General features: G+C 37.0%; 1 protein-coding gene across 2 annotated transcripts in view; it reads right to left on the bottom strand.

The window, feature by feature from the left end:
• The window catches only part of RABGAP1L (RAB GTPase activating protein 1 like), a 769,947-nt gene that overhangs the window by 280,692 nt on the left and 476,879 nt on the right, over window positions 1-12,376 (bottom strand). For both annotated transcript variants that reach the window (XM_059412860.1, XM_059412861.1), the window contains exon 15: window positions 6,847-6,921. In XM_059412860.1, the coding sequence (XP_059268843.1) occupies window positions 6,847-6,921 (75 nt within the window). The remainder of the gene's footprint in view (window positions 1-6,846; window positions 6,922-12,376) is intronic.

A 12,376-nucleotide genomic window follows, 5' to 3' on the forward strand; every position in this document is an offset into this window, starting at 1 on the left:
CTTTTTTTTTTTTTAAAGATTTTATTTATTTATTTTGACAGAGAGAAATCACAAGTAGATGGAGAGGCAGGCAGAGAGAGAGAGGGAAGCAGGCTCTCCGCTGAGCAGAGAGCCCGATGCGGGACTCGATACCAGGACTCTGAGATCATGACCCGAGCCGAAGGCAGCGGCTTAACCCACTGAGCCACCCAGGCGCCCCAATCTTTCACTTTCTTCAACAAAGGTAAATGTTAGTGAGAACTTTAAAAACCATGAGTGTTCACTTTCTATTTATAATATGAAAAGCGAATAAAATGAAAACATCTACCTTTCGTTTTCCTTTAAAATCAAATAATACTGAAATACATTTAAATTGAATGTCTATTTATAAGCCATAAAACATACTGTATAATATACAGGTTTGCTGTATGTAATCAATCTAAGCTAGTGGGACAAAGGTCCAAAGGAAAAGGCTGGGCAAATAATTAAGCCAATTCTAGAACAAATAGCAGCAAACACCATTTTTAGAGGCATTCATTCTTAACCCCATTTGATCCTCATAAAAATTCTGTTAAGTAGATATTATTTTTACATTTTCATATTAACTGGTGAAGTTCAGAGAAGTTAAGTGATTTTCCAATAACTACATATTTATTAAGCCTGGATTTAATTCCATGATTGCATTGTTTTGTGCCAGATACAAAATAAGTCCTTTTAGATTCATAAGCTAATATAAAGTATTCAATATTCACAAAAATCCTAGAAAAATAATAATATTATCTCCATTTAATAAACGAAGAAACTGAAGCTCAAAGAGTTTAGGAAACTTGCTGAAGATCATAGAACTTGAAAGGTATTAACTGCCATTCAAATTCATAGTTGTGTTTTTATTATCTGTGAAGGAGTTAAGCTTTGGAATGGCAGAGAAACAAGATAGTAGTTAATGGGAAGATCAAGAAAGTTTTTGTTTTTGTTTCTGTTTTTTTTTAAGAAAGTGAGAGAGAGTATGTGTGCTTGCATTCGCATGGGAAGGGGAGGGGCAGAGGGAGAGAGAGAATGTTAAGCAGGTTCCATACCCAGCATGGAGCCTGACAAGGGGCTTGACCTCACAACACTAAAATCATGACCTGAGCTGAAATCAAGAGTGGGACACTTAACCAACTAAGCTACCTAGGTGCCCCCCAAGAGAGTATTTTTTTAAATTTTTTAAATTTATTTTCAGCGTGATAGTATTCATTGTTTTTGCACCACACTCAGTGCTCCATCCAATCCGTGCCCTCTCTAATACCCACCACCTGGTACCCCAACCTCCCACCCCCCCGCCACTTCAAACTCTCAGACTGTTTTTCAGAGTCCATAGTCTCTCATGGTTCACCTCCCCTTCCAATTTACCCCAACTCCCTTCTCCTCTCTAACTCCCCCTGTCCTCCATGCTATTTGTTATGCTCCACAAATAAGTGAAACCATATGATAATTGACTCTCTCTGCTTGACTTATTTCACTCAGAATAATCTCTTCCAGTCCCGTCCATGTTGCTACAAAAGTTGGGTAATCATCCTTTCTGATGGAGGCATAATACTCCATAGTGTATATGGACCAAATCTTCCTTATCCATTCGTCCGTTGAAGGGCATCTTGTTTCTTTCCACAGTTTGGCAACCGTGGCCAAGAGAGTATTTTTTAAAGGTAAAATATCTTGTGTGTATTTACTCATAGGGCAATACTGAGAAATGACTCAAAAGCTCTCATACAAGAATTAATTTAGAACAGGAACATTTCTTGCAGTTTAAGGAAAATGATTTGGGAGTATAGAGGGACTTATTCAAAATACACTAAAACTCTTATAGCAAAGATATCACTAGTGGATGATGTGATGTATCTGTGTAGCATCCTATCTTGCTCTCATCTAGAATCAAATTACCTTTTCCCTGTAGGCAGAAGCTGATCCAGTTCAGTATCAGCAACAAGAAGGATTCAAGACCTGGGCCAGGCCAATCAGAATATCATACTGTCCTGGCCTCAGTAACTGACATAAACATAAACATAAACATAAATGTAAACATACAAAGACACTAAGAAGTTAAGATCTCTGTTGTACCTTGGATTCTGTGGAAATCTTTTAGGAAAACTAAGAAGTAGCTCTGCTTCTCATTTCCTAAGTCCATTCGTGAAATCCTGCCTTAACCCTAACCTTTTTGGGGGATTGCAGTAAAAGATTTGTAAGTTGTAATTTTTAAACTTTATTTCATTCTTAAATGCAACCCACAAAAATGCATAGAAGTTAAATGTATACTTTAATAAGTTACTTGATCATGAAGTAAAACCAAATAATTATAAAGACAAGTGCAGCTACCACCCAGGTTGAGAAACAGAATACTTGGGGCACCTGGGTGGCTCAGTGGGTTAAGCGTCTGCCTTCGGCTTGGGTCATGATCTCAGGTCCTGGGATCAAGCCCCACATTGGGCTCTCAGCTTGGTGGAGAGCCTGCTTCCCCTCCTCTCTCTGCCTTCTGCTCTGCCTACTTGTGATCTCTCTCTCTCTGTCAAATAAATAAATAAATAAAATCTTAAAAAAAAAAAAAAAAGAAAGAAACAGAATACTTTCAATACTCTTAAAGATCCTGGTATGTCCCACCCCAATCAGTCAAGAAATCACTATCCTATCAATAATCGCTTCGTTGGTGTTATTTATACTTTCCATCTAGGTAGCATCCTAAAAATAGAATTTAGTTTTGTCTGCTATTGAACTTTACATGAAATGGAATCATACCAAATGATACCAAGTATACTTTGTTTTCTAACTAAACAATTTATGTTTGTATGATTCATTCACATTAACTTACATTGTGTAAAACATTCGTTTCATTGATATAGTGTTCTAGTATTAAATATATTACAATTTTTCCACTTTAATGTCTAATTACAATTATAGTATTAAACATTCTAATTGTGGACATTTGAGTTGTTTGTTATAAACACTGATCCTGGGACAATTCTAATACACAATTTTGGTATACATGTGTAAAGATTTGACCAAGATGCGTATCTAGGAGTGGAATTGCTAGGTATGCATTTCTTTGTCAGATAAAGCCTTTGGTTTCCAAAGGAACTGTGCCTAGGCATAGTGTTTTTACAAAATTCAATAATTTTAAACATTCTGGACTATCCCAAAATAATCCTTTCTACAGCTAAAAAGCTCCCATACATGCCCATAGTAGTTAGTATACATTCAGTAATTTAACCTTAAAAAAGAACATGATTTTCTGAAGGTGAAGAAAAGTATATGTCACATAAAATAATTTAAAACTACTTGATAGTATGTTAGCAAAATATATTGGGTTAAAAATTATTTAAAATATTTTATATGATTTTTAGAATAAATGAAATATATAAAAGGACATTATTTATTATATTTCCAAATAAGCAATAATTAATACTACAGTGATGATATTACTTATCTGTGCTATAACATTCTTGACCAACTATAAAGGATAAATTTCTTGTAATTCTATCAATAGTTATAATAGCATCTACTGTGATAATTCTTCTATGGCTTAAAATACATGTTACAAAGCTATTATCAAAGCATCAGGAAGTTTCCAAGCACCAAGAGAAGCTAATTATTATACACCAAGAGTAGTTATATTATAACTACTTAGACAATGGAAAATGTTAAAAATTCTAAACTTTTGTTTTTTGAATACTTTCACTTTTGATCTTCCTTTCCTCTTAGGCAGTGAATGTGAAATATAAATGACCATGAGAGAAGAAAAGACAGCATCCCCAAAAGAATCAGGTTCTGACAATGATTAATATGGAGCTGCCAAATGATGTCTGGCAGCAGAAAGCAGCAAGAAGTAACTGCTTATGTAACTGATGAAAAATTAGTCAGTAACACACTAATAACGTATCTCCCTAGAACCTGAGATAGTGTATTTGATGAATTATTTAAGCTAGACTGTATTCTTCTACCTGTTTAAACCACAGAGGCAAAAATAGAAAAAAGACTAAATTACAGTTACTTTTTCTCATTTGAGTTAGTTAATGGATGGGTTGGTCAGTTAATGGAATATGCTAATTAAAAGAATTATTGCATATACTCTCAATTAAAAATTACAACAATGTTTTTCATTAATGCTATGATGAATATTAGTGAAACTCCTGAAAGGTTCTGAAGGCATTTCTAGATTTCCAGTTATTTTTATAAACCATGGCAACAACTGCATAATTCTATTATTGTAGAAAGTGTGCAAAACTGGACTATATTTCTATCCGTCTTGTGACATAGTTTGAAAGCAGGTTTAAAGTGCTGATTTGGCATGTGACCCTTATCATATGAGGGTAGATAGTGTAGAAAAAAAAAATCCTAGGTATTTGAGTTTTCTAGTTATCTGGATCACTGACTCTTTTGTTGTGGGAGGTATTTCCCAATAAATATGAACTCATACTTAACTAACCCTCTATTAAATCCGAGGACAGATATCCCAGGGAGATGTCCTTCTCACTGAAGTTTAACCAATCTATTGTAATGTGTTTAACAGGGCTTCAGGTCTAAAATGTTAAATAAACTGATATACGGGGCACCTGGGTGGCTCAGTGGGTTAAGCCACTGCCTTCGGCTCAGGTCGTGATCTCAGGGTCCTGGGATCGAGTCCCGCATTGGGCTCTCTGCTCAGCAGGGGGCCTGCTTCCTCCTCTCTCTCTCTGCCTACTTGTAATCTCTCTCTGTCAAATAAATAAATAAAATCTTAAAAAAAAACTGATATACGCAAAGATTACTTTGTAGAAGATGAAATTTCACCACCCATGGCTTTAACTTCGACTCTCAACAGAGTGATTAGAGGAAAGAGGATTCTGAACCTTGCTGAACACACGCATGTCCTGTCCTGCGTGCAGTCTCCAGGCCCCTGTGTAAGAGAGCTGACTATGTCAGACACTCGGTGGCTTTAGTAGCAGAACAAGGGCTCTGGGAATTTGTGACCATAAAGTGCTTGATTATCGCAGGGAATACCAAGAAGATGGGCCATGGAGATGTCAAAGAAAGAAGGCTAAGAGGAAAAGACCAAGAAGACCATAAAGAGATGACAATGCAAAGGAAGAAGAAATCAAAGTTAAATAAAGTGATTTATCACAACATAACCATTGTATATCATTATTATCATCAGAATCAAGTTCAGAATTAGCACTGTGAATCTACTGTAATCACTCTTCATTTCCAGAATGTAAACTTAAAAGAAATGCTTTTGCTTTAAACTTGTTAGACTTCTTTGCTGAGTTTGACAGCAGACATGGCTTCTACCCTACTGAAAATCTGAAATTTGCCTAGAATTCCTATTCCTTATCAGCCCTTAAATATCTGGAATTCCTGGGCTCTGGAATTCTATTTTTCTTAGATGATCCGATCTACTCTTGTGATTTCAATTGTGATTTCTTCCTCATCATCAGTTTCCAGTGTCTACCTTGTTGGTGGACAGCTTTATTCAGAAGTCCCCCAAAATATCCCAAGCTCAAAGAATTTAAAACAAAATTCATCATCAACTCCTAATCATTTTTCTCCATTCAATTTCAATGGATGTATTTTCTATCTCAGCTAAAAATACCATCAGTCAAAGAAAAAAAAAAATACCACAAGTCATCCAGTCACCAAAGCTAGAAAATCAGACATATGACTTTTGACTCTTCCTTTGTCAATCCTTCCATAAAACTTAACAATTTTGTATCCTCCGTGTTTCTTAATTAAGCTTCTTTCTCTCTGGGTCTCAACATCTCTCATTTAAATTGCTATTTCCTAACTGGTCTCTCTGCTGCTGCTTGTCCCCTTTAATTTCACCGTCCCCAAGGGTAAAAGAAGAATTTATCTGAAATGAACATCTAACTATCCTTCCCTTGCTTCAAACTGATTAATGGCTCCTCACTCGCTTTAGAATAAAGCCCACGTTTCTTGACATGATTACAGAGTCTTTATGGTTCGGTCCCTGCCCATCTGACCATTTTTATCTCAGACCTGTCTTTGTATGCATTTCCTATAGTAGCTGAGAAGAAACTGTAATTTCATATTGTTCCCTTTATATACTGTGACCTTCTGTGTTTCCATATATTTGCTCACTTGTTCCTCTTCTTCAGCCATCTCTGTTCCCTCCCTTTCCCAACCTCAATCATTTCTGTCTGGGCAAGGATACCATCTCCTCCAGAGAGTCTTTCCTGAAAGTCCTGGCAGAGCTGGGTTGGATAATTCTTCTCTCTGTACTCTTACTCTGTGTATTGCTTTTACTTAGCATGCTATAAGTTCTTCTTTAGTGAAAATCAGAAAAATCAATAAAAACATGGAAAAAGAACAAAAATAATAAGTATGTGCCTACAGTACTTGTGCTCTATCCTGAACCAGAGGGCCTTTGATAACACAAATGATAAATTATTCATATTTGCAATCCCACTTCCTAGCCAAGCACTGACAGGCTGATGATCAATAAATGTTCTGTTAAATGAAGGTGACTGAGATGCAAAAGAGTATACAAAAATAAATTGTAGAAAAGATAAGACTTCCTTGCCATATTCCTTCACAATGGCTCTAGTCCAGCTTATATCTGAGCAGCTACATTAACTTCTTTTATTCTAGAGGGTTCTCATTAAAAATAACTCCAAATAACCAATGCATCCCCTCCTTGTCAGCATTATTAATTCAATTGAGAAACTGTCCTGTACCTGACATCAGATCCTTTACTTTATCACCAAAGGTACATTTTTAAAAAGAGGTGCCATGTGTAATCTCCATCAGATAAATGGAAAATAGGACAGAAGAACAAAACCAAGTAGAAAATAAAATAAACTTGGCAGCACCATGCCATTTATCATATGGAAAATTACTCACATGCAGGAGCAATACAGCAGCCAGAAAAGACTGTCCTTGACAGTACCCGATGTCTTCATCATAGACAGAGTAGGCCTAGAGAAAAGACGAAGAGAAAAAAGTACTATACACATTCATAGATTTTAACATAAGTTAACACTGACCCTGGGCTGTCCACCACATTTTCACTGGTACTTCAACTTAAATGTGTGAGTCATTAGCACAGTGGGATCCCCCAAAGATGATGTACAGTTCCTAAAGTAATTCTAGATGTGCCATTATCCCCAGGTTCATCTTTAGAATCTGGAAAAAAGAGATGCTCACAGCACCTAATTTTGAAAGCTCCATTACGGTTTGTAGTCAGGCAAATGAAATGACACCCTGGGAGGCTGAAGCAAAGAGTGGAAGAGGGCAAGAAGGTTCTAGAGTTGATGTGGGAGTTTTGATGCAAAGACAAACATCCCAGTTGTGCTGAGTCCTGGACATGTATCCCATTACATGGGTCCCATCTACGTGTTATGCTTCATTTCAGTGAGGGGTTTTCCATTTAATGTGCTTAATAAAATGCACTATGATTTTGTGAGTATAAAAGCTGTCTCTGGCAGGGCGGGGGGTACTTGGGGGGAAGGGAGGGAGAAATAAAACAAGATGAGACCGGGGAGGGAGACAAACCATAAGAGATGCTTAGTCTCAGGAAACAAACTGAGGGCTGCTGGCCAGGGGGGGCGGGGGGGGATGGGGTGGCTGAGTGATGGACATTGGGGAGGGTGTGTGCTATGGTGAGTGCTGTGAATTGTGTAAGACTGAGGATTCACAGACCTGTACCCTTGAAACAAATGGTACATTATATGTTATTTAAAAAAATAAATAAAAAATAAAAAAGCTGTCTCTGTCCAGGGCAGTGGTTAGCAAAGATTACTAGGAAGAGTTACCATGGGGAGGAGGCTAAGTGTGGTAGCTTCCATATGCCAAGGTAGTCAGAGTACGGGTACTGGAAATGCATTCATATAATATAAACTTTTCTGTGTCTGGCTTCTTCTACTTAGTATAATGTTTCGGAGATTCCTCCACGTTGTTGCCTGTTAACAGCAGGTCATTCCTTTCCACGGAGGAGGAGTATTTCACTGTGTAAACATTCCACAACTTATCCTTTCTCCAGTTGAACATTTGGATTTTTTCATGTTTGCTTAGTATGACTATAGCTGCCATGTATACACAAGGGTCTTTTATGGATATAGATAGGTTTTCATTCTCTTTAAGTAATGACCTAGGAGTGAAAGTTCAAGGTTTAAATGCCAAGTGCAGGTTTAACTTTATAATGAAGTATCTTCCAAAGAGGTGTAAGTCAAGCGTCACCCCCCCCCCCCCCCCCCCCCCCAGCAAGCTGGGAGTACTCACTGCTCCACATCCTTGTCAATATCCCACCCGGCCACTAGCTTTTCCTTTTCTTAATCTCTGTGGTTTTGATTTGCATTTCACTGAATGCCAACAATGTAGAGCGTATTATCATGTGCTTTTAGGCAATTGATACATAGTCTTTTGTGACTGTCTGTTCAAGATTTTCCCACTTGTTTAATTAGGTTGTTTGTCTTATTACTGTTGATTCATGGAAGTTCTTGATACATTCTGTTCATGAGTCCACTGTCAGACATATGTGTTGTCAATATTTTCTCCCATCTGTGCTCTGCCTTTTCACCCTCTTAATGGTGTCTTTTGAAGTACTATTGTTCTCTTTTAATCTTCTTCTGCTAATGATGATATTATCACACTCTCTCCTAATGAGAGAAAAATTAGATCATGCAAACATTACCTAATGAATCTGAAAGAAGCTTTTTGTTCATTATCACCAATTTACAGAGCTCTGCCTAATTTTAAAAACTGAAAGATGCATTAGCATCCTTTTACTTATTTAATTTTCTTTGATTTATACAGTTACATTGCTGATTGCTTGATTTGTACTTTTATCCACACCTCATCATGGGTGTGTGTATCAGGGGTTGGAGGAAGGGTTAGAGAGAGAATAGAAAAGGAACAAAAAAGGAAGAGAGAGGCAAAACATTCTAATACTATCCCAATCTGAAGCATTCATGATAGTGCTCTGTCACTACCTTTTTCATGAACAAGGAATTCTGGGATTTGCTGATGAGAGAGGGTGTTATATGAATGATGAATATATTTTCAAGGCTTTGCTTCCCCCATGAAAGATGTCACCTAAAGTTTCTTAAAACTGTGGATCTCCAAAAGCCAGTCATGCTTCATCAACCCTGACATCATTTAACAAATGTCTGATCTATTTACAGAAGTATATTTAACATTTATTGAGAAGTGTGCTGTTTATAGGCTCAGCATATAAGTTCAACAAAAAATGCAGGTCCATGACACAATAGCCAGAGGAGATATGAATTAAGTGACTCCAGAGACTACTCTCTAATTAGAGAGCTAATGAAGAAAGTACAAATCAGCAAAGCGATGATCTTACTTTCTACTTGTTTTATGGTTTTTAAGTTAGGTTAGAAGCAAGAATGACTTTTCAGAGGCCACCTACTAAATTGATTTTACAATTCACAGACACAAAAAACAGTGTCCTAGGGGTGCCTGGGTGGCTCAGTCAGTTAACTGACTGTCTGACTTCTCCTCAGGTCATGATCTCGGGGTCCTGGGATTCAGCCCTGCATCGGACTCCCTGCTCATGGGAGAATCTTCTACCCCCTCTCCCTTTCTCTCTGCCCATCCCCCTACTCAAGTTTGCTCTTGCGTGCACTCTCTCTCTCAAATAAATAAGACTTTATTTAAAAATAAAGTAAAATAAGTCAAAAACAGTGTTCTAGCAAGTTCTTTCCCTCGGAGTTTTCCAAGCACTATTTGGCTTTCATCTAAGCCTTCTCTAATTGAGGTGAACTGAATCCTTTCCCTCTACTCAAAACTTGCCCCTCTTTGCACCAAACCTCTCCCCAAATCCTTACTTTAATTGCATCTCTGGCCAGATGCCTGCTCAGTCTAACTTTTAAAAAACATCTGGGTACCACTTCTGTGATGGAGGAGTAGTTCCTACTGGGCCAATCTTCCCTCTGGCAATAAATTTAAACTATATCTGCACAAATACATACAGCAGTTAACCTGAAGACATTGATGACCTAAATGAAAGCAGTCAGAACCTGGAGGGGAGAACAGACTCAGAAGAGGGGACTGACAGTGGTAAAATTTCCATTCTGTACGGTTTTTGTGAAGATCAGGCACCAGTGATACCACACTGGATGGCTAAAACTTGGATGTGAAATTGCAGTCTTATTGGCTTGAAGAATCAGAGAACAGATTAGGAGAACAGCTAGAAAGGAAAGTGGATATTCTGGAAAAAGGAGTAACAGAAGAGAAGCCTTTACTATACTTCCTGTAAAATTATAATACTCAAGACAGTAAAAAATGGATACAAGGGCAGACAAAAAAATTAGTAAACAGTAAAAAGTCTAGAACTATAAGCACACTGACAAAGTCATCTGATTTCAACAAAGTTACCAAGATAATACAATGAAGAAAATAAAATTGATTATATATGTAAACATGTAAGTATATGAAAATTGTTTCAATGAATGTACTCAAAAAGTTGGATATCCATAATGGGAAAATAAATGATTCTTGACACCTATCTTACTTCATACACAAGAATTAATTTCAGACTTATCACAGTTCCAAACATAAAACTCAAACTATGAAGCTATTCAATGAAAAGAGTATCTTTGTAACTTAGTGAAGGCAAGGGTTTCACAGGACATAGAAGCACTAACTACAAAAGAATAAACTGGTACAAATACATTATCAAATTTAAAAAACCTCCAGTAAGGAAAAGACACTGTTAAAAAAAATAAATAGGTGAACTACAGACTGGGAAAATATTTGCAAACATATCTGGAAAAACTCTTGCATCATGTACATAAGGACTCCTACAACTCAATGTCAAACCTCAAATTTAAAAACAAAGATTTGAAGAGACACTTCACAGAGGGTTATCTATGAATGGCCAGTAAGAAAATGGCCAAGTGTTCAACGTTATTGGTCAATAAATTAGAGCCACAGTGAGATATTACTACATGGCCACCAGAAACTAAAATTAAAAACACTGATACACCAAATGCTAGTATCCTTGGAGTCACAAACATTGTTGGCAGGAGTATAAAACAGTGAAACTACTTTGTAAAAATGTTTGACAGTTTTCTAGAAAACTAAACATACACCTACCCTATGACTCAGCAATTCCATATTTATGCATTCACCCAAGAGAAATGAACGCAAATAATACAAGAAAGACTGATACAGGGCTAAGACATATTTCTAGCAACTTTATTTATAATAGCCCCAAACTGTAAGCAGCCTCAGATACCCCTTATTGGGAAAGTGTATTCATACAACGAAGCACTCCTCATCAGCAGAAAGTAATGAACCACGTACACCTGCAATACGGAACAATCTCAGACTGTTATGCTGTGTGAACTACATCTTATATGAAAATGATTCTCCTCTCTTGGTCCACTAATATAAATTTCTATAAGTCAAAGCGATATAGGGTGAAAATAAAAATCAAAACACCTGGTAGTGGGTATTAAGGAGGGCACATTTTGCATGGAGCACTGGGTATGGTGCATAAACAATGAATCTTGGAACACTGAAAAAAAATTAAATTGAAAAAAATCAAAATGAAGATTGCTTCTGGGGGAAGGTCAGGGATTAACTGTGAAGACACGAGGGAACTTCTATGTCTTGGATTCCACAAATATATGCACTTGTCAAAATTAATGAAATGGCACCCCTAATACTTGTGTACTTCATTGAGAGTAAATTGTACCTACAAAAGAAAACTGTTAGCAAATACTGAGCTCTAGCTAATAATACATATGTTGTACTATCAGGCATAAGACACAAAGCATAAAAAGCAATTCTGAAAAGCCTTAAAATATTAAAATGGATTAACTGAATAGAAAGGTAGATGGAATGACAGATAAATGGCAAAGAAAATGTAACAAAATATTACCTATAGAACCTCGGTGGTGGGTTGATGGATGTTGCCTGTACAGTCCTTTGCACTTTTCTATATATTTGACAATTTTGTAACAGTTTTGGGGAAAAAAAAATCTGGGGCTGCACTCTGTCTCTTGTCTCTGTTCTGAACTATAGACTACTTTTCTGGCTGGGTTCCCAAGAGTACTTCATATTTTCATTCAGCTAGTCAGTATCAACTGAGCATCTATTATGTAATCAAACACCGCATTTAGTGAGGTGGATCCGGTGATGGGAAGACATTGTCCGTGGGCCTCAGCTCAGAGTCTTGTAGAAGAATGTGGCATGTGCAGTGAAAAAGGGCACAGTAAGAGAAGGGCTGACAGATGGAAGCTCAGAGGGAAAGGGTGAGGAAATGTCTAGTGTAAGAAGGAGAGTTAAAGGCAAGGGAGATATCACAGACAAGGTGATGTTTTCTTAATCTTAAAAAAAAAAAAAAAGGATGGGACTAAAATTGCTTCAGACTTGGCCTCACATTCTTTTTTTTTTTTTTTTTTTTTTT

This window comes from Mustela nigripes, chromosome 10 (assembly GCF_022355385.1).
Source record: "Mustela nigripes isolate SB6536 chromosome 10, MUSNIG.SB6536, whole genome shotgun sequence".
In the NCBI taxonomy this organism is placed as follows: Eukaryota; Metazoa; Chordata; class Mammalia; order Carnivora; family Mustelidae; genus Mustela; species Mustela nigripes.